The sequence below is a fragment of the Polypterus senegalus genome, chromosome 3, assembly GCF_016835505.1.
Source record: "Polypterus senegalus isolate Bchr_013 chromosome 3, ASM1683550v1, whole genome shotgun sequence".
NCBI lineage: Eukaryota > Metazoa > Chordata > Cladistia > Polypteriformes > Polypteridae > Polypterus > Polypterus senegalus.
Genome location: NC_053156.1, coordinates 227360411 through 227387089, shown reverse-complemented (window position 1 = coordinate 227387089; position 26679 = coordinate 227360411). Strand labels below are relative to the sequence as shown.

Below are 26679 nucleotides of genomic sequence, written 5' to 3'. Positions count from 1 at the left end.
TCTGGTCAATGAGATAGTGACCAAACAGAAGCACTTTTTTTAAATATATTATTACATTCAACTGCAACTACCTGATCTCCTGCAAACAAAAGTGAGCATATCCTAGTTATTTGAAGCCCCAATTAAACCCTATCAGTCTAGCGGAATGCGAACTGTAATACTTAATTTTGATTTCGCTGCCAAAAACTATACCCAATTATTTTATGCACACACCAAACCTTTAATGAATACACCTGCTCATTTATTTAGCTGTTCAGACTAAACCTTCAGGCATTCTACTACCTGTCATTATCGAGTCACTCGTGTATTAGTTTGCAATGTTTGATTAGTCTGTCATCTCAGTTTATCCATATAATGATTATCAACATTTCTGAGATCTTTCCAGGTACCCTGTAAAACATGCTTCAGTCTACGCTGTTTCAGTATGCCTCTTTCACAACTAGCAGCGTCCTAGCAAAGAACTCTAAATGGCTAAGGGGCACACGGTCGGAGATCTTTCAACCAAACCGGTTCCCGAAGCAAAAGGCCAAAAATCCCCGGGCTTACCAGTTAGTCATGTCCAGGAAGAAGGCGCAACCGGCCGGGTTCAGCTGGAAACCCAGCAGCCTTTGGAACTCAGAGATAAGGACGTCCTTGTCGGTGGTCCCCATGCAGCTGAATTTCTGCATAAACTCCGGATCCAAGTCCACATCCATGCCCTCCATGGTGGACGTCCCAGGCAGTGTTGGGGAGGGGAAGGGTTTCTTTCCTAATTTAGTCCGAGGCCTTGGCCGCTCATAACAACTAGTCCGACAACAAGGCCAAGGCGCATGCGCAAGGCGCGGAGCCGCCGTCCGTCTCGGCGTACAGGAAGACGCCAAAACAAGGCAGCGGAATGACGCGACACTGCGGACGCACGTCACCGGGGCCAGTCACGTTTTATCAGACTGCTAAACGTTCAGGAGACGTGCATGATTTGAGAAAGCCATGCAGTGATCGTTCTACTGTCTCTGCCACTTAATCTAGTTTACTGTAACTGACTTCTAGAGGCTGTCTACGCAGCACTGGAGGACTGAGCTGCTGGCACAGCGTCAGTTTATTGGTGCCGATACCAGGTCCTGCTCCTGTAAATGTACTTAATAAATATTTAAGAATTTAGATTTTGTTATGTATTTAAAACGCATGAACACGAATTCTGTATAAATCCAGTACCAAAATAAACTAGAAGCAGTGGAAACTGGGAGCAATGTGTACCATAGTGCTTTTTTGTAAGAGAAGTGAAAATAGGGGGAGAATAATTCAGTAAACAGATACTAAACCCAATAAATAATTATATCTATTAAAAAAGAAAGCATTGGTAATAGTAATAACAATTATGATGTAATATTGGCGCCAAGTACCAAAATGGAATCTCTGCTCTTTATATGACCATTTTAGGTGGCTCGCAATCCATAAAAGAACTCCTCACCATTGCTTCACTAGTTGGAATTCTATTTGCAACTTTGCGAGCTTGTCACTTTCATAGGATCCCCTGCAGCTGGCTCTGAAGCTGCTCATTTGCATGATAGAATACCAGCCTCAACCTGTCAGAGCCATGATATAGTTGTCCCTTCAATGTCACTGTCCCCACAGACCATCTCCAATTTCCTGAAATGATGTACAACTCTTTGAAATGGCAGGTGGTCTTCGTTTGAGTTGCAGTTGTGCAGCCGGTGACAAAAGCACATTACCGGGGGTCTTCATTGCTTCATTGACTGGGGGCACAGCAGGGATTTGAGTGCTGTGTTGTCAGATGGAGCACTGCCCTCCAGTTTGGTGATCTGTGGAGTATAAGTGAACATGCACACTTACTTGTCTATAATGGTAGATGTCTCATAGCTGTTTTCCTTCACTAGATGGAAATTGCAAACAGTGTTTCAGGTCCAGATCTCAGCCTTGTGGCTCTCCAGTAACTCCTTAGAATAGCCATTGTAGTTCTCTGCAGCACATGGTGCTTTGCTAAATTGAACAGTAGGCTTTCTTCTTTAGGTGACTCATTAGTATCGCACTAGTTGGAATTTTGTTTGTAATAATGTAGGCTTGCCGTATTAATAATCTTTCCTGTAGCTGGCTCTGAAGCTGCTCATTTGTATAACGGAACAATAGCTCATACTATGGGTGACTCTTCCCTGGCTGATGCAACTTGTAAGCACCATTACAGTAATGACTTTAAGGCTGAATGGTGGTGCATTCTTGGGTGCTGTCATTGTGGAATATGCTGCTCTGTTTTCATCATTGGTTTATATCAAATATACTCCCCATATTAGACAAAATAACAGTATATTATTGCAAATTTACATACACTAGAAAAAAAATAAGGTGGCACTGTGCAGTGGTAGCATTGCTGCTTTGCAATGTGAAAATTGCGGGTTGTGTCCTAGGTGCTCCCTGCGCAGGGTTTGCATGTTCACATGGGTTTCCTCCAGGTGTTCTGCTTTGTACCTTGTACTTATTGTGGTAGACTAAAGGGTCCCTGTATTCTATAATTTTTTTACAATTTTTGGTAGTAGTATTACATATTAAATACCTTTTTTTATCCAAATAAATATGCAAAATTACAAATGGACTCTGTAGATATAAATATATTTTTAATATTTTTACATAGATGCACTATAAATATATATTAATATATTGATCATTTTATGAAAGATCTACATTCCTCAATACTGATTTGAAATATTTAATAATTTTCAATATGTGAAAACTGAATCTTGTGAATACAAGGAGTATCTGGGAATAAACAATCTTTTGCCACTTTTCTTTTTTAAATGATGAAAATGATGTGTCAACATAAACGCCTAAATGCTTTTCGGAGGATGCTTTATTTAGGACAGGGTCTCCAATCTTGTATTTATAATTGACATTCTTTACCCACATGCAATACTTTGCACTTTATTAAATTATATTTTCCAAGTGTTTGCCCAGTTTTTGAAGCTTGTACAAGTATTTTTGAATTGTTTTTACTGCATTCTCAGCATCTGGACTTTGCTCATCTGCTGGGCTTTATAGGAAAAGTCAGGCCTTGGTTACCTGGATAAGTTTACAGGCTATTCATTTAATCCAAACATGACCAAATTATAATGGGTATCATTTTCATCTTAAACGGTAATATGATCTTTTATGGAATTAGTTGTTGTATGAACTGGGGTCTAGCAAGGTTCTGTACTAGAGTCGCCATTGTAATTAATTTATATATAGGTCCACCTTAATAGAAGGATAAGTGCCTGTTTGTCTGTCTGTTTTTCCATTCGTTAGCTATGTCTCTGTCATTCCAAAAGATGGCATACCATAAAAATTCTTATAAAATGTATTGTATTTATCATTCCAATAAATGGCACATCACAAAAATTAAGACTGCTTTTACGAACACCATACCAAATGCCATTTATACATATACATTGCATGGTGTACTGCAAATCTTAACACTGAGGTTGATTCCTTAGATTTCATAGCTAGTATACATACTGTATATTGTAAAAAAAACAAAAGGCACAAGATATAGGGTGTAGGGCACCCAAAGTCAAATTCTGTATTGGAGTATGCAAAAGGCGTAAAAGAAAACACATTATATTATGCAATGTCAAAACATCATCAATTCTCAGATAGGTTTATCTAAGATGGCATCGTTTCCTTTAATGTAGAATTCTGAGAGGAAGAGGCAGGTCCAAGTGGTCTGACCCTGGAAGTGACATCACAGCGGAAAAGATGTCAGTCTTCCTTTCTTTAGAGGGAGAAGGAGAAGAGAGAGATTCATTAGACAGTGCCCCCTCATGTCTCGGCAGTAAATCACACTTACCTAAGTCCATATGTATGGCATGCAAACTAAACTATGTTAACTGGATTAGCAGATACCCTATAGTTAACAAAATGTCAACAGAGGTACTGGAATAAAATTCACAATTGGATGCCTCAGTGGAACCTGAAATTTAGTTGTAAATTTTACATATATGACAAAGACTACTACGTATTTGCCCAAAAAGGAGTAAAACTTTCCTTTCATTTAATATGTTTGTGTATGCCTTCCTTATGCATGCCTGATGCTCCCTTAAACCCTATAATCTGATTGAGGTGATTAAGCAAACTATTAGTTTGAAGGTAGAAACTTCACTTTTTTATAACAAAAGTTGTAACTTATTTTCACTTCTGAAATATTTTATATAAAAATAAAAATATTAATATGCCAAAATTATATTAATTTTTTGAAGTTTAAAAGTTGTACTGCTTTTTTATTTTATAGTGAAATGTTAGTAATATAGTGTACTAACAATAATCAATTTGGATTTATGTTCTCCAATTCCTTTTATAAATACTACATTTTCCAAAAATTGTAATCAAAGTAATAACACATTTTTTTCCTTACGTTTTGTAATTCAAAAAAGAATGTCATCATCACTGAACTGCATTTTACAGTTAAAGGCTTTCTATAAAATGTTTTGAACAACAATCCTTTTTTAATATAAACTGTAGTGTGAAGAGTTCACTTTATGATAAAGACAAGAGTAAAAAATGTAGCAAAATGTTTGCATCTTATAAATGTACTATAACTTTAAGGTCTACAAATACAAAAAAATTCTTACTATTAAATCAATTTTTTTTTTTTTCACTATTTACCATTATGCCATTTGTACTTTAGGTTTCCCTCATTATTGGGAGATTGCCCCTGACTGTACTGGAGTAAGCATGTTTAGAATGTGAATAAAACAGTGAAAGAATAAGCCTTGAACTATTAATTCAGGTTTGCTGAAAGCTGGAATATACCCTTACTTTTTAATAAACTACATATGAATCAACTCTTGACAAATGTATCTGAAAATATTTTGCTTGTCCAAGGGAAAGCAGGCAAAAACAGATGATGATTTTGCACCTAACAGTGTGTCACTGGACCACAGAAGAAAATGTAAAGAAAGTTTTAAAAATTATTTTACTTTTATGAATAAGACCTTAGTAATCAACATTCCAACACTTACAATTTTTAGATTTGCAATTACACATACCATAAGTGTTTTCACCACTAATTTAGGATCTCATTTCCTTACAATAATAATACCCAAGAGAGTGTTAAAAGTGTACATAAATCATACTGTATTGAAATGCATCACAAACTGAAGCTTGTTTTTCCAGGAAAGATGCTTATTCAATACCCCAAAGTTTTTCTGCAAAAACTAATTGCATGACTTAACATTATGCAAATGTTGAGAATAAACACTTTCCGAAAAACATACCATTGATGCAATTAGACCACTCACTCAGTTTAGTTCATTTAAAATGTAAAATTGTGAAAGATTGCCACATGTATAGTAATGCTTTTGACCCTGTCGATGCTGAACCTGGTCTCCCAGGTTCCTACACAGGGAAAATCTGCTTGTATATCTGGATATGAATTTAATTTCAGGTACTATTTTGATGGACATTATACATCTGGTACAGTATCCTATAATGAATTTCCAGTATCACAAACTTACATGGAAGGAGTAGACCGCAACCAGATGCATACCAGGTTACAAAATAAGTCTAACAAGACCAATATGCTTCTAAACTTTAAGTTATTTTCCTTCATCCCCAAAGTGACTACCAAAAGAATCCAATTTGAAAATGATGGTACTGCCCCCTCCAAATGTGGGCAGTCTGGTATGTACTGGAGTTTTAAACTCAACAGTTTATATGAAAATTGTGATCATATAAACATAAAAAGACACAAAAAATTATAATTAAGCTGCTGTTACTGGAAATAATTGTTCCCTATATTAAATTATAATTGTTTTATTTAAAATTTTCTATTTTAATGTTCTATATAGACTTGGGCAGATTTGTGGCAGAGGAAATTTAACTTAAATAAAGAGTTTAAAAATTCTAGGTTTGACTACACAGTGGCAGGTCTAAAACATTTAATGTACACTTAATAAGAAGTGTTTAAGAATCATAGTTGACTCATCACTATCAACTGCCAGACAGTGTTTAGAAGCCGTTAAGGAGACTAACAGAATGGTAGGATATATAGCATGATGTGTAGAGGTTATGCTCAAGGTTTATGACATCCTGGGAAGGGCTCATCTGGAGTACTGTGTACAGTTTTGGTCACCAGGCTATGTAAAAAGACATACCGACAATAGAAAAAGTCCTGACAAGAGTGACTAGGCTAATTCGAGGATTAAGAGGTATGAGTAATGAGGAACAATTAAAGGAACTGAACCTTTTCAGTTTAAGCAAACAAAAATTAAGAGGTTACATAATTGAAAGGAATTAGTACAGTGGATCGAAACAGTTACTTTAAAATTAGTTCAGCATTTTCCAATATACATCAATAAATAATTTTTTAAGCAATTAGATTCAGCAATAACCTCATTTATTTGGAACTTAAAACATCCACATATCCAAAGAGCGACCCTACAAAGACAAAAGGCAGAAGGTGGCATGGCTCTACCTTACTTACAGTTTTATTACTGGGCAGCAAACACACAAGCTATAAAAACCTGGACACAAATAGATGAACATACACAGGCCTGGTCTGCAATAGAACTAAAATTTCTGCAGTACTTCTTTATATTCCCTGCTCTGTGTCCCAATAAATGCAAGTTATCGGCAGTATGCTAATAACCCAATTCTGCTTCACTCACTCAAAATATGGAACCAATGTAGAAAGCATTTTAAGATGGAGAATCTTTTATCAGTGGCACCTCTGCAAGAGAACCACCTCTTTCAACCTTCGCAAACATATGTAGTCTTTAATATATGGAATAATTTGGGATTAACTTGCTTAGAGATCCTAATATAGACAACGTCTTTGCATCCTATGAACAATTACAATCTAAATTTACCATTCCAGCTACACATTTCTTTCACTATCTTCAAATTAGGAACTTTGTTAAACAGAACCTGCCCAGTTTTTCACATCTTGCACCCTCGTCCACGCTGGAAAAAATATTGTTCAATTTCAAGGACTCACACACCATCTCTGCAATATATAAAATTATTTTACAGTCCCTCCCTTTCAAAGATCCAAGAGGACACTGGGAAAAAGATCTCTTAATTAATATATCAGAAAAGGAGTGGAAAATAGCCATGCAGAGAATTCACTCTAGCTCCATATGCGCAAAGCATACAATTATTCAACTCAAAATTATATATCGAGCACATCTGTCTCACCTAAAACTCTCCAAAATGTTTCCAGGGCAAGATCCAACCTGCGAACACTGCAATCAAGTCCCAGCCTCACTGGGTCACATGTTTTGGGCCTGCACCAAATTAATGTCATTCTGGACCAAAATTTTTAATTACCTTTCAGACAGCCTTGGTGTCACAATCGCTCCTAATCCACTAACAGCTGTGTTTGGGGTTCTTCCAGATGGGTTTAAAGTGGAGAAGGACAAACAAACTGTGATTGCATTCACTACACTTTTGGCACGCAGACTTATTTTGCTAAATTAGAAGAATCCTAACTTTCCTCTTTTAAGTCAGTGGGAAACCGATGTTTTATACTATTTGAAATTGGAAAAAATCAAATACTCAGTTAAAGGATCTGTACAGATTTTTTTCAAAACATGGCAGGATCTAATCAATAATATTTTAGAATAAGCTCTTAAAGCACAGAGGAAGCAATTATGTCTGTATTCCTTTTTCTTCTCCATTCATCTCTATTGGCTTATGAAACTCAGCAATTTAGGTACGTTTACAAGCCTTAAGTTTTACTCTGTTGGCCTTGAACTCTCTCTCAGGGGTGGAGGTCAAGTTGCTCTCAATCCTACTTTTTGTAAAAATTGATTGATTTGTATGAAATGATTGCAATAAAATTAATAAAATTTAAAAAAAAAAATTAGTTCAGCAAGAATACAGGGACACATTTGGAAACTTGTTCAGAGTAAATTCAGCACAAATATTAGATTTTTCTTTACACAGAGAGCAACTGACACATGGAATGAGTTGCCAAGTAGTGTAGTAGACAGGGACTTTTCAAAACTCGACTTGATGTTATTTTGGAAGAATTAAGTAGAAGAATTAAGAGATATGCAAATCAAGCTCTCCTTTAAGAACTAATAATAAAACAACACATTAGGCACAAAAACACTCTGTAACTCCTTTAACAGTTACTAACAGTTTGTTTTTTGTATCCTTAGAGAAAAACTAACTTAATTTTAATGAGATTACACACAAGCCACTTTAATATGTCTGAAGATCATTAGACGTTTGAATTTTGGCAGGCACTTGGAAATTATTGTTTAAGCATCAATTACAACTCATTTCTCATCCTAAAATTTCAGATGAAATGCCAGCAACTATATAACATAAACAGAAAAATGTGAAGTTAGTTTCAGTTTCTCAGAGTTAGTAGAAGATCTCAAAAAAGATTTAGAGGACAGTATTGTCAATTTGTCAAAAGCAGTGAATTTTAACTAGGAGGTAATTAAAGATGGCAAAAATAAAATTGCTATTTTAGAAAAGGAAATTACAGGCCCCTAAAATGAAATGATATCTTAATAACTTGAGCATTATCAACAAAGATGGAATCTATGTATTGTTGGGATGGGAGAAAGATCAACAAAAATATTTGTAGAGGAGTAATTGATCTGATTTATCACACACTCAGAAAGAACTTCTACAATAGAATAGGGGAGCTGCCGTTGACTTAAACTTGCTATAAATGGTTAAAGTTGTTTAATCTAATTTCTAGCACTTTGAAACAATAAATGCATTGCTCATAAACAAAAATCTCTTTTTATCAAAAGCGGGATGGTCAAAGGCATTTGGTCATTAGTTGGATGGTATGGAATTATGTTACTGTTTGAGTTTTTTATATAGAACTACAACTTGAATTGTTCTTTATAGAAATATAGTCCTGTGATTAATTCAATACCCATTCTTTACGTAACTAGGGACTCTTTAAAATACGCACTGTGACTAGATTACAAGATCTCTTTATCAATAATATTCCTTTTCTTGTTTGTAATTTGTGATAATATTTTTAAAAGAACACCTCTTACGAAAAAATCTTTACTATTTTATTAGGCTGAAGTTTTATTCTCAATATTTTTTCTAAACATAAGCTAGTATTAGAACAATGTGTCTTTCTTTTCATACGCTCCCTAAAGCTAAAGAATAATAATGAATTATAACTCTTGCAAAACATTTCTGAGGTTACAGTTTAGGATGGTTGATGACATTTGTACATTTTGTGTAAAACAGATTGCAATTACAGATCACTATTTTCTGTTTGTAAATATTTTACATTTTATGTTAAAACATAGCCTACAATCTGATATTTAATAATATAAAGCTTCTCAGATTGACCTTTACTCATATTAAAGATGGTCTTACACATGAGGAAAAATTATTCCTGCCATATTTTATGCACAACTAAAGAATATATTCAAATCTTAATATGACCCTTAGACTTAATATTTTAATAACTTCAGACGGAGTGCAACAGTGTCGACGGAAGTGATTGTCAGTCATTTCAACTTATGATTGGCGAGGGTGTCGTTGAGGGGGCGTGATCAATTTTTGGTAATTTCCTGTCGTCAACTCGTCACTTCCTGCGCGACAAAGAGGACGTTGCCTGAGTTGAGCACGGCGAGTGGAAATGCCGAAGTAGGTGATTGTTTTCTTTTAATAATTGTTTTGTAAAGGATTGCTTGATTGATTATCATTACTATTTTGTTACTGTTTACCATAGAATCGTGAAGAATACGCGAGTTTAGAATGGACAGTATGTATCAAATCATGTGCGGAACAATGAAAAATCGACTGAATGATTTTTTTTCGATTCGATATACACATTAGATTCCGTTTGGAAAGTGGTATGAACGCAAGGTGGTACACAGGCAATTAAAAGTTAACCAGATATACTCGCAAACGTATACGTTTTGTTTTTCCTATGTTTGTATATTCGTTTCGGATTTTTACCATTAAATTAAGGTGGCGAAGCATCACAGATACAGATATACACCAGTAGTAGTATATGCATATTAAATCGCTCAGCGGTTTCATTCCTTACATAGCTCAGTTTTAAGTTGAGTAAACGTTTTTCCACGTCTTTAATATGTTATGCACAAGTCGGTAATTCTAAGATTTCGCTGCAAAATGTTATATTTTCTGAAGTAACCGGATCCATTGAATGCATTGTGTTATGTAAATCTGAGTGTTTACCTGTACATCCAATGCAAATGCTTCCTAACTGCTTGCCTGTATTGTTTATTTGTTTGGAGCCCAATTTATTTTAAAAGCGTGCAATTTTAATCGGTGATGTAAATAAATTTATTGGTAATATAAGCTGGTTGTATGTCGCACACGGTCACATTAGTTGATTAAAATGGTGTGACTAGCAGAGCGCATCGCGTTCGATTGAAGTTTCAAAAGTTCACCAGAGAAAAGCAACTCCTCATAACCCAGTTGCAAAAATATACATCGCCACAACTCATCTTAACAGTATTCTAGGATTTGTGTTTATTTTACCGTTTTGTATTTTTAAATTCTGGTTTCCACTTTGATCAATTAATGGAAAGAAACGCCATCAAAGATATTTTTTCTGAAAATCTCGATGTCTCATTTAAGGCCCGTTATCTGTTTATGAACCTTGCACTACATTGAAGAAATTATTGAAGGACTGCTGGATAACATACTTTTCATTAAAAATTGTATTTTTTTTTTTTTGGTATATGAGATGTATCTTTGCTTGCTTTACTGTGTGCTAGTAAGAAAAAATAGATACCCTTAATAAAGCAACTCATTCTTTATTATAAGGTGGAAATGTTTTAACACATTTAACTGAATAAGTCAGACGTTTAAAAAAAAGACAATTAGACAGTCTGTTAAGATTTTTTTTTTTTAATAAAATATGCATTTGTTGCTTTTGTTATTGATACATTTTCAAAGTAACTTGGAAGGGGTAATTGCCAGAATGCTACTCAATTTTTTTCTTTCATTCTCACATCCATCACAATCATTATTTCCTGACATCACTGTCAAGATTTTTATGTACGTCATTTGTACCTGGAATGCATTTTGTAAACATTATCTTTTGCTTCATTATTTAATATACAAATTGTGCTAGAAGATTCATTTTTTTTAATTATCTTCTATTCTGTGTAACAAGATAACAAGAAATGTATTAGATGTGGCCCTTAATTGCTTCTGGAGCTTCTTAAGCAAAAGCTGTTTCTTGCCATTCCTTGTCCAAAAATAGACACAACAAACAGTAAAACTCTCACAATGTTGAAATATCATGGTAAACATTGAAGTATGTAAAACACTGCTTTGTATTTTATTAGTCTTTACGTTTGTAAAGCACTTCATTTTTAACTATTGTGCTTTACCTATACAATGAAATAGTGTTGGTTTGTATGTGTGTATATTTATCTATGTATCTATATATCTCTATATATATATCTATATATATATATCGTGTGTGTTTGTATATTTAATATCTCTGCATTGCCTGCTATTTTATTCCAAAAGGAATAAAGCTGGGATCCTTCAGTTGTATGGTGGCTGTAAATTTTGCATAAAAAAAGTGTCGTCTTTGCATTTTCTGTTGTTACATTGAAATATACTACCTTTATCATATTAAAATTATTCTGGATATTTTTTATGGCAGTAATTCTGTGTAAGATAAGCAGAGATGTGTAACTAAATATCAATGATTAAAATCTGTTTGAAACTAGCTTTATATTTTTTGCCAGATATGTTCTACCTCTGGTGTTTATTGTGATGTGTGTTAGCTTACTGATAGTTTTTCTAAGATTCTGAATACAGGTTTACAAGTGGTGGGGATTCACCATCTTACATATTTTTGTTTTCACCCAGTAAAAGTGGCTTATAAGTGTTACATAAAGTGATGGCAGTTATTTTTTAAAGGATTAGCACATTAATAATTTCTGCTAAAAGACATGTACACATTTAAAAATCTGCCTGGAGAGGGATACATAATTTGAAGTTAAATGACTCCTTTTATTTTTAACAAAATTATAATTTAGACTGCTGTTTGCAACTCTCATCACTGTGCCCATTTTTTCTTTTAAAGTTTTTTTTTTTCCACATTTAATATTAACATTAATTAAGCCATATGGATGGTGTCAGTTGCATACATGAAGAAAAATAGCATAGCATGTGGTTTAAATGAGGGAAAACCTCTTACTTTTTTAGGCCATCTGAGTAAGAAGAAAATTCAAATGTATGGTATTAGAGTAATAACTTTTTTTTGTTTATTTTTTTAGATTTTACTGTGATTATTGTGATACATACTTGACACATGACTCGGTAAGTGGTGAGCAAGCTGCTTATGAGTTTTCTTTTTATGTGAATTTAGCATAAGTGATATCAGTGTTGGAATAAGGTACTTCTGACTTATTTACCAAAAAGGAGCAGGAGTTCACATCTGCACCGTTTATACTTGGGTATATAAAAATTGCATCATATATGTAAGTGTGAATCGATTGTTATGGGAGCTGGGACGACATGTCCTGTGTTTGCCTCTGTTCATTGAAGTATTTGTTGTGTAAGGATGTCAAACAGAAGCCCAATAAAACTGACAACTTGTGGGCCCTTCTTTACTTTTTTGGGCTAGAAGGTTAGCATTCCAAATGCCAAAATGAACTGAATGAGATTTATCTTTTTTTTTTTTTTAACACATTTTTCCGTGTCAACTTACTGTATCTGTTAATTCTGGATAGTTTTGTGGAGAGGTCTATTTTGGTGCCTCATCAAGTGTAACATACAGCATGAATTATAAAGTACCAGTAATCTTTTATCTTATCTGTAAAAAATGTTTTCTACAGCCATCGGTGAGAAAGACGCACTGCAGTGGGAGAAAACACAAAGAGAATGTGAAAGATTACTACCAGAAATGGATGGAGGAGCAGGCACAGAGCCTTATTGACAAAACAAGTGAGAATTTTGAATCTATAGCCTTTAAGTCTCTGTGCTGTGGTGATAGATGACATTTCACCAGACTTCAAATAAGTAGCACCATTTCTGAAACAATGATTGATGTGCTATAATACTGTTGTACCTGTCTTGAATAATGCATTACTCCATTGGTCACATTTTACCAGTAATTAACCTAGGTCTCTCTTCATAGCTGCTGCATTCCAGCAAGGAAAGATCCCACCAACTCCTTTCCCAGGAGCACCTCCTCCTTCAGGAGCCATGATACCACCACCCCCCACTATGAGTAAGTATTTGTGCAGGTGAAGTTAGCAATGGTTATTGTGGAAAAAGGTTTACTAAAAAATTTTTTGATGAGTAAATGCCTAACATATGTTTTGCCTGTTAAAAATAAGGTTTTTCAAAGAAGTGTATCATTAATCAATCCGTTTTATTCATATAACAGAAAACATTAACAGTGTGAGCTGTCAAATGGTACTTTATAGGGCAAACAGATTAACAACACATTATTAAAACTGAACGTTAAATTATCAGAAGCAGGCAAAATCTTCTATTTGGCAACAGGGGAGGGTTTGAAAGTATATTGGAGAGATTCAAATTGCAAAAGTCAGAAGGAGCCGTACAAATCCAGGACAGCAATGGTTTACAATTACAAAACAATGGGCTTAACAACAGAAAGAGAAAGATAGATATGGAATAAATTTTTACTTTAGATCAGAGGTTTTTGAGGTATCAGCAATGGGAAACAAATAGTTGTTTTGTTTTTTTTTAACTCTTTGCTCGATCAGCTGCTGGCTTGCTGCAGCTGCCGTGCCGTGTGATCTGCATCTCGCATGCTGCTTTGAACATTTAAAAGCCTGTACAGCAGCTGTCTTTGTCATCTACTCTTTGTCTTTTATTTCCGGCCCTGGGCGTGGTTAAATCATTTGGCACAAAGTCTTGTCTCGCGGGAAGTGAGATCTTGATATTTTAGTTTATAATTTAAAAACGGAATAAGAATCTGAAAATCTAACAACTGCACATTACATTTCGATAAATTCTGAAAAGAATGATACCAAACATACATATGTAGGTTTTAAAATAAGCCCAATTTAAAGCGTGACATAAAAAGTCACATAAAATTGTTGCAGTTTTAGGCTTAGGATTTTATATATATATATCTACAGTATACTAATAAAAGGCAAAGCTCTCACTGACTCACTCACTCACTGACTCATCACTAATTCTCCAACTTCCCGTGTAGGTAGAAGGCTGAAATTTGGCAGGCTCATTCCTTACAGCTTACTTACAAAAATTCGAAATTCTACGCGTGATGGTCATAACTGTAAGCTAATTTTCTCCATATAATGTAATGGAGTTGAGCTCGATGGCTGTGGGTTGGGGGTTTGGCGGAGTTTCGTGTGACATCATCATGCCACCACGTAATCAAGTGAACTGACTTGTCAACGCATTACGTAGAAAACCAGGAAGAGCTCCAAAAAGCGCTGAAGAAAACATGCATTATACAATTGAGAAGGCAGCGAAACAATAAGAAGCGAGCAAGTGACACATACTGTACAAGCATATTCATGCCTGCAGCTACTTCGGAAACAAAGCACGGTGTAAACCTAAAGTTTAAATTAAGTTCATAGACAGGCTGTCGCTGGCGTTTGTCATGCCCACGGCTAATGTGGGATACAAGTTTAATGAGAGGACGCAGGGTATAAACGACAGTTTTGATCACTTTCTAACTAAGTTCAAATTGCTGGTCAAAGGCTGTGCTTATGCAAATTCTGAGAGACTGTGTTTGTGGGGGGGATTGACAGTGAAGGCGGGTGGAGGAGTGACGTCATCATCTCCCCTCCCATTCACCTAATTTCGCTCTGAGCTGAGCTCCGCGGCTAACGCCGTTTTCTGAAGCAACTTCGTCACACTGCCACCAAATACTCACAGAAAAATCCACAAGTTAATACACACGCTGTCTCTAGAGTTTCTCCACACTGAATCCTCCAGGCACTACTTACAAAAGGTCACTTTGACAATCGTGTTACGTTATTTTTAAAATGTTTCCTTTTCTTGGCACAAGCACAGCTGAAAAGCTTCGATGCTTGTGCTCCATAACGCGTTAAAAAATAATGCATTTAATCACACTGCATTACAAGCAAAGGGGAAATTTTGTCAATGCATGATTTCCTGGTACACCGATTTACATTGATCGGCGGTTCCCGTTTCATTTTACCCTCACACCCCCTTGGTTTGAGAAGAAGTATGAAAAAATATGAGGTTAACACAGAAAAACAGATCACCAATTCAAGCTTTATGAATAATCGATTCGCCATCAATATTTGTTTTGGTAAAGCCATACTCGGTGTAATCCTCCTTCCATTTTATAATTTTTCTGCCACTAGCCATGATTAAATGAACGGTAAAAAAGTAAGAGCGAAGCGAGGGTGACTTATTCAGGCAGGCATATATATGACAGCAACACTCCTGACAATGTCAATCGTGTTACATTATTATTAAAATGTTTCCTTTTCTTTTTCATTACTTCTTTAACACACTACTTCTTCGCTGCGAGGCGCGGGTATTTTGCTATATATATATATATGAATGACCTCCAAAGAGCGCAGAGACTTTTGATATCGTGAACGTGTCTGCAAAAAATGGGTTCTCCTGCCCAGCAAAAGTCGAGCAGCCGGCGCACACGCATAGCTTTGCCGGCCTTTGAGACGCTGACCGCGCTTTTGCCTTAAGTCAAAGTGAGCACTTTTAATTTTTTTCATCCTCCCCCTGAGCTATAGCCCAGACAAGTGCAAACACAGGGCCCCTTTTCTACACCGCGGCAAACTAATATTAAGGCGATTCACACTTTCTTTTACATGTATACGATTATGAGGTCGTCCGCTCGGATTATGAAGACACGCACAGGAGTGGAGGACTGACAGTGCCATCACAGCTGATTAATGGCAGGGACGTCTCACCAGTCTACACAAGACTCACCACGACTGTCCCCAAAAGGCGCTCATATCGTCAGCGAACACATCTCTCTATACTATATAAAAGAAAAAGGCAACTTTCCTTTCTTTACACCTGTTTTCCTTTTATCCCAAACCAAAGCCTTTCTCTATTAACACTGCAGAGGACACAAAACTGAGTTTCTTTAATTGCTGGAACCTCCGATAAGGCACATTACCAGAGGCAGAAATTTGGACGTTCACATAGAAAATGTAATTTCTATACCACAGCCGTCGTTTAGCGCCTTTCAAAAGGGATCTACTACCGAGAGATGATCCATATACATTTTAGCTGCTGTTAGTACTACTTACCTCTTGTGTTACACAGTCTTTAAAATGTAGTTTACCCGCAACCACTCCAGTAGTGCTCAATGTACCTGTACTTCTTAAAACGTTAATGTTTTACTGTTTAATAACTTATAGACTATATTTTATTATTTTTCCCTTGCACTCAGTGACCAAAGCTATACACACACACACATATAGACACATACATATACATACACATATATATACCTGTGTGTATGTTTGTATGTATGTGTGTGTGTATATGTATATGTGTATATATATATATATATATATATAATTTGTGTGTATGTATGTTTGTGTATATATGATGTAGATAGGTGTGTGTGTGTGTATATATGTATATATGACAGCAACACTCATAACAGGGACAAAACAATTACATTGACAATCATAAATGTTTCCTTTTCTTTTTCATTACTTCTTTAACACGAGAGAGAGAGAGATTTGTTGCAATAAATTTCTATAGGTAAAACTGCATTTAGCTACATTTAATTATAATGATGGCACAAATAAAAGAAAAATCATAAATTTAATGTATTGCCAAGAATACGATGGGAATGTAGCAGCTTATTGTTTCCATTGAATCTTTACATTTACACGGCATGGTTAGTGTTTACATGTTATTGTTAAAATGATGATGTATAAATACAAATAAAATGAATAATAGTAATTGAAAAAATGTGCTATATTGAATACAGTTTTTAATACCCTGTACACATTTATATTTCCATGATATAAAAACTTCGGATGGTTGTTTAAATAAAATACTACTTCTGGTTGAGTAACTTTACTCAAAATTCATATCCGTTTGGTTTTTATCATTATAAATATCTATACAAAATTTAAATCATTAAGTGGCCCAAAAGTTGATAGGATTCCTTATTTTTGATATAAAGCAGATGTACAAAATCTCATTGACCAGGGTCAAAGCATTTTCTTTGTATGTAGCTACAACTGTGACAGCTGCTCTCTTTCTTCCACTCTGCCTTCACTAGTGTATGCTTCTCCCAACATTTTTTTTGTTTTGCCCTGTAAACCGTAGATTGAGAATCGCTGCTTTAGGATATACTGTGATATCTGAAATGTGGTGTGAAAGTATGGATGAAACACATTTCTGATTATCAACTAACTGCTAGATGCTGTGAGCAGCTGTTGACTAATCATAGTAAGCTTTGATGTCTCTTAGCTTAGTAACTTATCTAGTTTACTAAGATGGCTGGTTGTCTCCCAGATTTCCTTCATTTCAGTTTGTAGGTGTTGGAACAAAGGACCACTTTTGGGTGATTATTAGACACACGTTTTTCTGAATCATCAAGGGGTAATTACACTGGACTATAAAGATTTTGTTTCCTAAACAGTTTTTGGTGTACCTTTTAAAGAGATCACAAATCACCTTTAAGTTTTCCCATCACGTACTGTTCGAATAAAAGTTCATTTCATGTTTCTCCAATTTACTACTTGATAAAGCCAATCTGAAATTATTTTTGTGTTTAGCTTGAAGCTGTCTATTGTAATCACCAAACCTTTCTAGGAAGCAACATTTTTTTAAAAAAATGTTATCCAGTGTTGTTATAGTCCATGTACATCTAATTTCTTGCACCACCAACCAAGGGTGTTATTGCAAAAAAAGCCGAAAACTATTCATAACATTTTTTTTTGACACTGAAATAATTTACAAAACTAAGATGGTAAACTAAAACTGTATGAGACTACTACGGTATCTTAAAAGACTACCCAAAATAAAACAATAAATTATGAAAATGAAATATTTTCATTTTTTTGTTGTGTTTGGATTTATGTATAGGTTATCTAGGGACCCCGCTATTAATCAAATTATTTAAGTAATTAATTGTTCTTGGTTTTTCAAATAAATTTTCCTGCTGATAGACTGGCTGTTCGAGGCCACTTTAACTTTTTACTGTTGCCCCAAGACAACTCGCCCAGAACTAGTTGAACACCCACCATCATCTGTGAGTTTACTGCTCTCCAATGAACAGTAACTAATGACAGGGGAGTCTGTGAGAACAGCATTTGTGGTAGCACAGTGGACCTAATGCAGAGTTTCAAAGTTAGGTGAAATAATTTGCCTGAAGAAGAAGAAAGTGAATTTATATGTGTGTGGTATCAAAAAAGCTCTTAGCAACTTTGAAAAATGCTGAAAGATGTTCAATTTAATTGTGAAAGAGTCCAACAGACGTGTACAGCAACTGATCCAGCAACACATGCTGACTCTAAGTTCTCTATCAGTTATGATGAGCTGCTGGCTTCCTTTGCACTTATTGTGCATAAAGGCTTAATTAAAAAGCTTTAAGTTGAAGTGCAACTCTGCACGGACACCAGCTGTCAGAAAAGGGGGCTCGTTTGTAATACTTTGGAATTGTGAAACTCTGATGGAAAGTCATCACGCAGTCATGTAATTTGACATCCTTAGCAATTTTTAGTCATTTATACACAGGTGGTGAGATCAGAAACTGAGGTTGTCAGTTTTGACATCCCTTCCTAGCAGAGGTCGTGTAATGCAGCATCATCTTTACTTGTAAGCTGGGTGCTAATTCAGCCTGTTATTTCCTTAATTCCAGTAATTTGAAATTCAATTTTTTCAAACAAAAATGCAGTTAGTTTAGCACGAATAATCAAAACATATCTTATTAAATTGTTCATTGTCAGTATCTGGTTTTGTTTTTGCTTGTTTTTAATGCAACATAATTTGGGGCTTCTTAAACAATCATTTCCAAACTTACTAAGTCTACAGTTCTGTCTGATTGTGAAACAAAACCAAACTTTTTCATATCTATTTAACTATACCATGATTACAAAAACATATGATATATCCACATGGCTAAATGTGAATATGATATATCCACATGGCTAAATGTGAAAATAAAATACTAATGTCCTTGTAAAGTAAAATCTAAACAAAAACTATGAAGTGAAGCTACAGTTAAACTGAATTTCCAAATAATATCAGAAATGAAAACTAGTATAAATAGGGAAAACTGTATTAAGCTTGCTGCCAACTAGTTAAACACAAAGCACAAGTAAAGTAATCTGGCAAAATTACATATGTAAGAGCAATGCAGTTGTAATAACATGACTTCTTTTAAAACAGTGATTCTTAACCTATGATATGTGAGGATGTACAAGATGGTACGTGAAATAGCACACTCACACGCACAACTGCTGGGAGGTGTAAGCATGAGCAAAGGTGGGGATTAAAAACAGTTGCAGTTACATTTCCAGAGACATAAAATTCTGCTCTTTCTTAAGGCAAAAAGGTTGCATTATTAACACTTGCATAAATTTATGGAATGGGTTCAGGAGTAAAAAAAAAAAAAGATCTCCAATCCAGTCAGCTGTCAGTTCTGCAGTAGTTCTGCACTGTAATGCCATGCATTTGAATGAGGGAGCTGAATGGCCAGATTGTCTAAAATATAGCACCATACAGAACTCTTATAAATGAATGGAGTTTTCACATTTATCCTCTCATTGTAGTAAATGAGGCTATTTTTGTCAGTACTACCATCCATTCAGTTTTATAACTAACAAATCCATTTCAGATTTACATGTGATGTACTAACAGAAGTACACAACCCTGGGGACTCTTGTAGGTAGATTATCATTGGGACAGAGGAATGGTTGATTTCCAATTTTTAGAGATCTCTTTAAATCCCTTCCCAGACTCCTGTAAATTTCTTACTTGCTTAAAGAGCCACCTCAAATCAGAGTCTTAATGTGTTTTGCTGTCGTCTGCCAGTTAAGGTTTTAGTAAACACATGCGGGTTTTGAATTTTTTTTTTTTTTTTTTTTTGTACAGATGGCCCTCCCCGTCCTGGAATGATGCCAGCTCCACCAATGGGTGGCCCTCCAATGATGCCCATGATGGGACCCCCACCGCCTGGAATGATGCATGTTGGACCAGGTGAGTAACACTCTCCATGTGTTTAAAATATGTTGGTTTAATGTTGGATTAGCTGGTGGGGGTGCAAAAGTGGTCCCATTTTAAAGCCTGTGTGTGCGTGTACTGTCATTTTTTTCTGCTGAACAGACATGTTATGAAAGAAACATTCTTAATACATTGGAATCCTTAGTACCCCCTTTAATTTTGAGTAAATCCACCTGAGACTTACCATGGTCCAGTGCACAGGTGGTTGACCTTTGGCTATAGAACAGGTCATAAATATCAGAATCCATTATAATCAAGAAGGAGAAAGGAGAACAGGCAGTAATTTGTAAGTCAGTGGCGCTAAACTATTTGCTTGATTTTATTGATATGATTGCTATTATTGTCTCTTTATGAATATGTCATAATAACTTGTGTATGTAACAAACTTGTTCATAGGTGTAAGGTGTCATATAGTCTATGTAATATGGTATGAAATAAGCAGTTTTTTTTTTTTTTTGGTACAATAATTATTAATTAATAGATGTCAGTCTATGCAAGTGTATATGATGGGGGGAAAAAAGGGATTTTTAAGCAGATAAACAACCCTATGTGTAGATTAACATATGTTGTTAACATATGCTTTTACTTTGTGCTGTAATGTCATACATTTGAGGCAAACATAGGTTTGAAAATTCTTCAGGAAGCTTTGAAAGACTTGGTACTTTAAAAAAAATATTTCAGCATCCTATGCAGGTTCTGTGAGTATATGATTATTTTTGAGATGTTGGAGGAAACCCTAATTATATATACCGTGTTTCCCAGAAAATAAGATCTACTCCAAAAATAAACCCTAGCACTCTGTAATATAAGCCCTACCCCAAAAATAAGCCCTAGTCAAGATTGTCATCTGAAAGGTAAGACGCGTAAGGCCAGTTTTATACTTCATGAGATGCGAAGCGTGTGCCCGAAATATCCGTTAAATTCCGAGAAATCTCTGAAAAAGATGTTTAATGATTACACCCATCAATTTGAGGATGCGCCCATTCCAGCAGCATCGGCACAACACAGAAACAAAATCCCTGGATGAGACATCAGCTCATCGCAAGGTGAACACAAGCACACTCATACACTTGCCGTCATTGTAGCTTCACCAAATCCCCATACCTTCATGTCTTTGGATGGAAAACTGAGCACACTGTGGAAATGCAAACTCCTGGCAGGCAACACAAGTGACGTGACTCCCTGCGAGACAGCAGTGCTACCGCTCTGCAATCTTGACATCCCATATGTGTTACTATTAGCAGTATTCATTATTTAAGCAAAGTTAACAATTTATCTGTAAAATGTAACATACATATTTTAATGCATTTCATCATGAAAGTGATATCAAGTATAAATCTAAGAATTCTAAATGTGCAGAGAGCTGGAATATCATAAATGTAATGTGTTCTGTGGGGTGATGCTGCTGTCAGTTCAGGAGGAATCCTTAGAAGCGCATAGCAGTTTAACAACTGGGTCGGTTTTAAGATGACGTTTACGACAGTCTGCTTTAATGATAAAGTAAAGTACAAGGTTAAAGCCAAAATTTTCAATTTAATCACAAAAAAGACATTTTCATTATGTCCTTATTTTTTTTTCTCTGTTGCTCAAATGAGCCGCCGTACATTCTGATGGTATATTGTAAGGGCGCAAAAAAAAGACGGCACAGAAGATGGTATGTGAGACTTTTAAAATGTATCGTGTCATTACTTTGGGGAATATGCAAATCTTGAATATAAAAGTACCATGAATGTATTTGTATGTTGCCATTTTGCTTCACCACATCGAACCATTCATTAAAGGCACAACGATCCTGGAGGATCCTAAAAGAGGCTGGAGTAGCAAGAAATTCAGGCTGAAATTCAGGGTTTGAATGTGGAGTTATGACGATATTCCAGAAGAAGATGACTTGACTGTATTTGGATAAATGTATATTTTTGTACATGAATAAATATAAGACATCCCCTGAAAATAAGCCCTAGTGCATCTTTTGGAGCAAAAATTAATATAAGACCCTGTCTTATTTTCGGGGAAACATGGTAGATGCATTCAGACTACACAGAAACAGTGAATGGACCAGGGTCCAAACATAGTCTCTTGGAGCTATGATGCTGCAGCAGCACTAGACACTGCCAGCCATTCATAAAAAAATGTACAATACATTTTGAAGTGAACATTTAACAACAATATCTTAAGCAAATGATGTCTCCATCTATGTGCTGTCAGGAACAACTGTTGGGTTTATTAGACAGGGAGATTTGACATCGGACATTGAACTGCATATGGAAATGAAACTTTTGAGCTGTGTAGTTTTGTGTGTTAAGTCATTGCTACTTGTACCCACTGTATAGCGACTCACTTATTTAGATTAACTCTTTTGCAAGTAAGATTTGGTGTGACAATGTAATATTTTGAGTTGTATCCTGAGTTTGGAAAAACGTTAGGATACTGTATACTGCTTGGAGCACTAATGAGACATGGGCAGTATGTCTATAAAAATAGTATGTGATTAAAGAACTTAAAACTGCAATGAAAGTATTTTACACAATTTACAGTGTTTTGTGCTCATACGGGACTTCTAAGTTAAGCAGCTACACACTGGACAGCATATACAGTCATATGAAAAAGTTTGGGAACCCCTCTCAGCCTGCATAATAATTTACTCTACTTTCAACAAAAAAGATAAATGTTCCTAAGATAACCACTGTTGAGTACTGGGGTGTTTTCCGAACAAAGATTTTTAGTGAAGTAGTATTTAGTTGTATGAAATTAAATCAAATGTGAAAAACTGGCTGCGCAAACATGTGGGTACCCTTGTAATTTTGCTGATTTGAATGCATGTAACTGCTCAATACTGATTACTTGCAAGTTGTGCTTCCCTTTGACTCTCCTCTGAAGAGTGACAACATGGGATCCTCAAAGCAACTCTCAAAAGATCTGAAAACAAAGATTGTTCGGTATTATGGTTTAGGAGAAGGCTACAAAAAGCTGAGAGGTTTAAACTGTCAGTTTCAACTGTAAGGAATGCAATCAGGAAATGGAAGTCCACAGGCACAGTTGCTGTTAAACCCTGGTCTGGCAGGACAAGAAATATACAGGAGCAGCATATGCGCAGGATTGTGAGAGTGGTTACCGACAACCCACAGATCACCTTCAAAGACCTGCAAGAACATCTTGCTGCAGATGGTGTATCTGTACATCGTTCTGCAATTCAGCGCAATTTGCAAAAAGAACATCTGTATGGCAGGATAATGAGAAAGAAGCCCTTTCTGCACTCACGCCACATACAGAGTCACTTGTTCTATGCAAATGCTCATTTAGAGAAGCCAGATTTTGGAACAAAGTGCTTTGGACTGATGAGACAAAAATTGAGTTATTTGGTCATAACAAAAAGCGCCTTGCATGGCGGAAGAAGATCACCGCATTCCAAGAACATGTGCTACCTACTGTCAAATTTGGTGGAGGTTCCATCATGCTGTGGGGCTGTGTAGCTAGTTCAGGGACTTGGGGCCCTTGTTAAAGCTGAGGGTCGGATGAATTCAACCCAGTACCAACACATTTTTCAGGATAATGTTCAAGCATTAGTCACAAAGTTGAAGTTACGCAGGGGTTTGATATTCACAGTTCGAAATCTACAAAGGCATTCATGCAGAGGGAGAAGTACAATGTTCTGGAATGGCCGTCACACAGCAGTAAATAAAGGAATTGGAAATTATTGCCCAAAAAAAAAGCAGCAACTTAATCTTGAAAGCTGTAACAGAACACAGGTGTGCTTAAATATTGTTCTCTTTACTCCTGAAGCACATTCAGTGATGTTTTTATAAGGTTAAATGTAGGCACTTATTTTGTGATGTGATGGCATCAGCAGAAATCCATAGTTCAAGTAAGGAAAAACAATGTTTAATGTTTTGTGTAACAGAGACATATCATAGTATTAGCATTTTAGTTTTAATTATTCATTAAAGTAATCATGATGATGAATTTACATGATCTTAATGTTACCTTGATTTTCTCCAATGTTTATATTTCTCCTGTTGTCCAAAGATAAAGTTTGATCAGTTTGCAACTCTAAGTAGATCATGTGCAAGTGAGTGAGTGAGTAACTATGTAATGTATGTAAGGCTTTCTTGCCCATCAACGTACTGTACATACCTGGTTCAGAGATTGAATGTGTACATTAAAGTGCATCAAGACTTTGAAATATCATTATTGGGTTAAATGTGTAAGAATGAGAAAATAGCGGTCTTTTCTTAACACCTTGTAAGGGATTGAGATTGCATTTGTGCTTTAATTACTTTTGGTGTTGCAGATTTTGTTTGGTGCTAATAACCAAGTTCTTTTAAGTGGATACATTTTGGCAGGAATTATAAAATATTGTATTTATACATTATTTATCAGCTCTCAGAAAATGTTAAATATTTACTTATAGAAATGTAATAATTTACGCAAGTATTAATGATTCATAGGATGTTTTAAATTGAGAGATCTAATTAACTACAACACTGTGTTGGATTGTGGCTACAATTTGCACATCTCCACTTCAACCAGTTTTAGTAACTATCTGTATAACTTAAGTAATATATATCATTTAAATTGATTATATGACTAGTAATATTTTTTCATTGCCATTAATGCTGCCTAGTCTAGTGACTGTCACCTTTCTGAAATTTAATTTGTAATTGGCAATGAAACACTTTGGAAATGTTGCCATTTTGCTCCATGAGATTCGTAGGCTAAAAGGGCAGATGTATCCAGAATAGGAAATGTGTCTGACTTCCTGCCTTCAGTGTAAAACTGGAAAAAATAGTTATGTTAATACGTTTAAATTCCCTAGATTAATACAGTACATGTATTCTTAGTGTGATTTTTTTTTTTTTTTTTAAATGAAGGCTTTGTTTGAACAATGTTATTTTGCTTTCAGCTGTTTACATTTTACATTGTCTTCTTTTAGCTCCAGGAATGCGTCCACCCATGGGTGGTCCAATGCCAATGATGCCAGGGCCTCCAATGATGCGGCCGCCTTCCAGACCTATGATGGTTCCTACCCGGCCTGGTATGGCACGACCAGACAGATAACCACCTGATGAAGCTCAACAGTCTGACACTTCCTAGCTGCCCCCTCATGTTCCTACCCTAGTTTACTGGTACCATTTCATAACAAGTATAACTGTCCAGAGTTTTAAGTGCTTTGTTATCATACTTGTGATGTGAAGTGTGTACCATATGGTTTAACAAAACCCTGGTGGTGGGATGAGGGGAGAGGTTGGGTGCACTGGTATATTGCATCAAGCCTGATTTCAGGTTTTTATTTTGCTTTTGTTACTTTTTTTTTAATAAAGCAAGTTTTCCACACAACATTGTTCTAGTATTTAAAGAAAATACATTTTTGATCATTCCTATGACAACTTTCTTTAACTTTATGTGAATTGCACATAGATGAGATCAGAAATTATGAAACCTCAATTGCAAAGTGAAAGTGTTTACCTTGCCCATGCTACATGATTGACATTTTTTAAAGACATATATGCCATTTTCCAGTTTGACTGCATGTTACTGGTCACCTCAAAGAAGCCATAATGGCAGTTAAGTGTCATCTGAATTGCTTTATTTTATTTTCGTTTAATGTGGAAAACTCATTACTGGATTTTTTTTAATTGTTTCAGTACCTTATTTGTCATGTGAAAAATAAAATGAATGCTAAGTCACTGTTTTTTTCATGTAAAACAACCAAGTCTGACATTTTCCTTGTGTTTTTAAGTATGTTTATGTCAACAATCTAATTTTTCACAATTCCATTGTAGATGTCAGTTTCTTTAAAAGGATTCTCCTTGATCAAAAAATCTTGAAAATGTCTCAAAATATTTTTACATTGTAATAGCACAGTATGGTCAGAGACAACTTTGCCTAAAAAACAGACAACAGCCTAAAATAAAATTCTGGAAAAAACACCATATTTAAGCCGCTTTTCCACTGCATAGTACGGCACGACACGGTTCAGTACAGCTCACCTTGGTTCGGCTCAGTTCGGCTCGGTTTGCGTTTCGACTGCAGTTTAGTACCGCTTTAGAGTGGGTGGGATTATTCACGTGTCGTTAGAGTTGCGCCGCCTCTACTGCCGTGACACCGTGGAACTTTTACAACAACACGCAGACAACGACAACACTTTAGCTCGACGACGCGCAAGGTTAAGCATCTAAAAAAAGCACATCACTAGCTAACTTTTATCACTGTTGCAAAGCATAAAATGAACTTAACTGCCAGTGTAACATTAAAATGCTGATTCTGTATATTACAGATCTTCCACATTTTGCAAAAAAGTCGCCGCAACAGACTATCTGTTTTTCCACATTTTGCAAAAAAGTCGCCGCAACAGACTATCTGTTTGGACATTTAACCGTGCTTCAGAGTGGTGGGATGTGCTTGTTCCCGGTTTTACAAACACTCACTGGCTGGAGAACTTTCGAAACGTCCGCGTGTCTGTACCTTTAAAGAAAAGAATAGCCAGTGACGCAGTAATGACGATTTTCTCCGGCCAATCAGTGACCAGCAGAGTTTACACGT

At 35.7% G+C, this 26679-nt stretch overlaps 2 protein-coding genes across 2 annotated transcripts in view; one reads left to right on the top strand and one right to left on the bottom strand.

Moving 5' to 3' along the window:
* ilrun (inflammation and lipid regulator with UBA-like and NBR1-like domains) overlaps positions 1 to 869 on the bottom strand; it is an 82298-nt gene extending 81429 nt beyond the window's left edge. Inside the window, exon 1 of the mRNA XM_039748684.1 lies at positions 547 to 869. Within this exon, the coding sequence (XP_039604618.1) occupies positions 547 to 704 (158 nt within the window). The 5' untranslated portion in view covers positions 705 to 869. The remainder of the gene's footprint in view (positions 1 to 546) is intronic.
* An 8642-nt stretch (positions 870 to 9511) lies between these two features.
* On the top strand, positions 9512 to 25473 carry snrpc (small nuclear ribonucleoprotein polypeptide C). Its single transcript, XM_039748683.1, has 6 exons — positions 9512 to 9600; positions 12225 to 12267; positions 12786 to 12894; positions 13088 to 13180; positions 20011 to 20115; positions 25070 to 25473. Exons 1-6 carry the CDS (start codon positions 9593 to 9595, stop codon positions 25192 to 25194), a joined length of 483 nt encoding a protein of 160 aa, XP_039604617.1. The 5' UTR covers positions 9512 to 9592; the 3' UTR covers positions 25195 to 25473.
* Positions 25474 to 26679: the final 1206 nt, after the last annotated feature.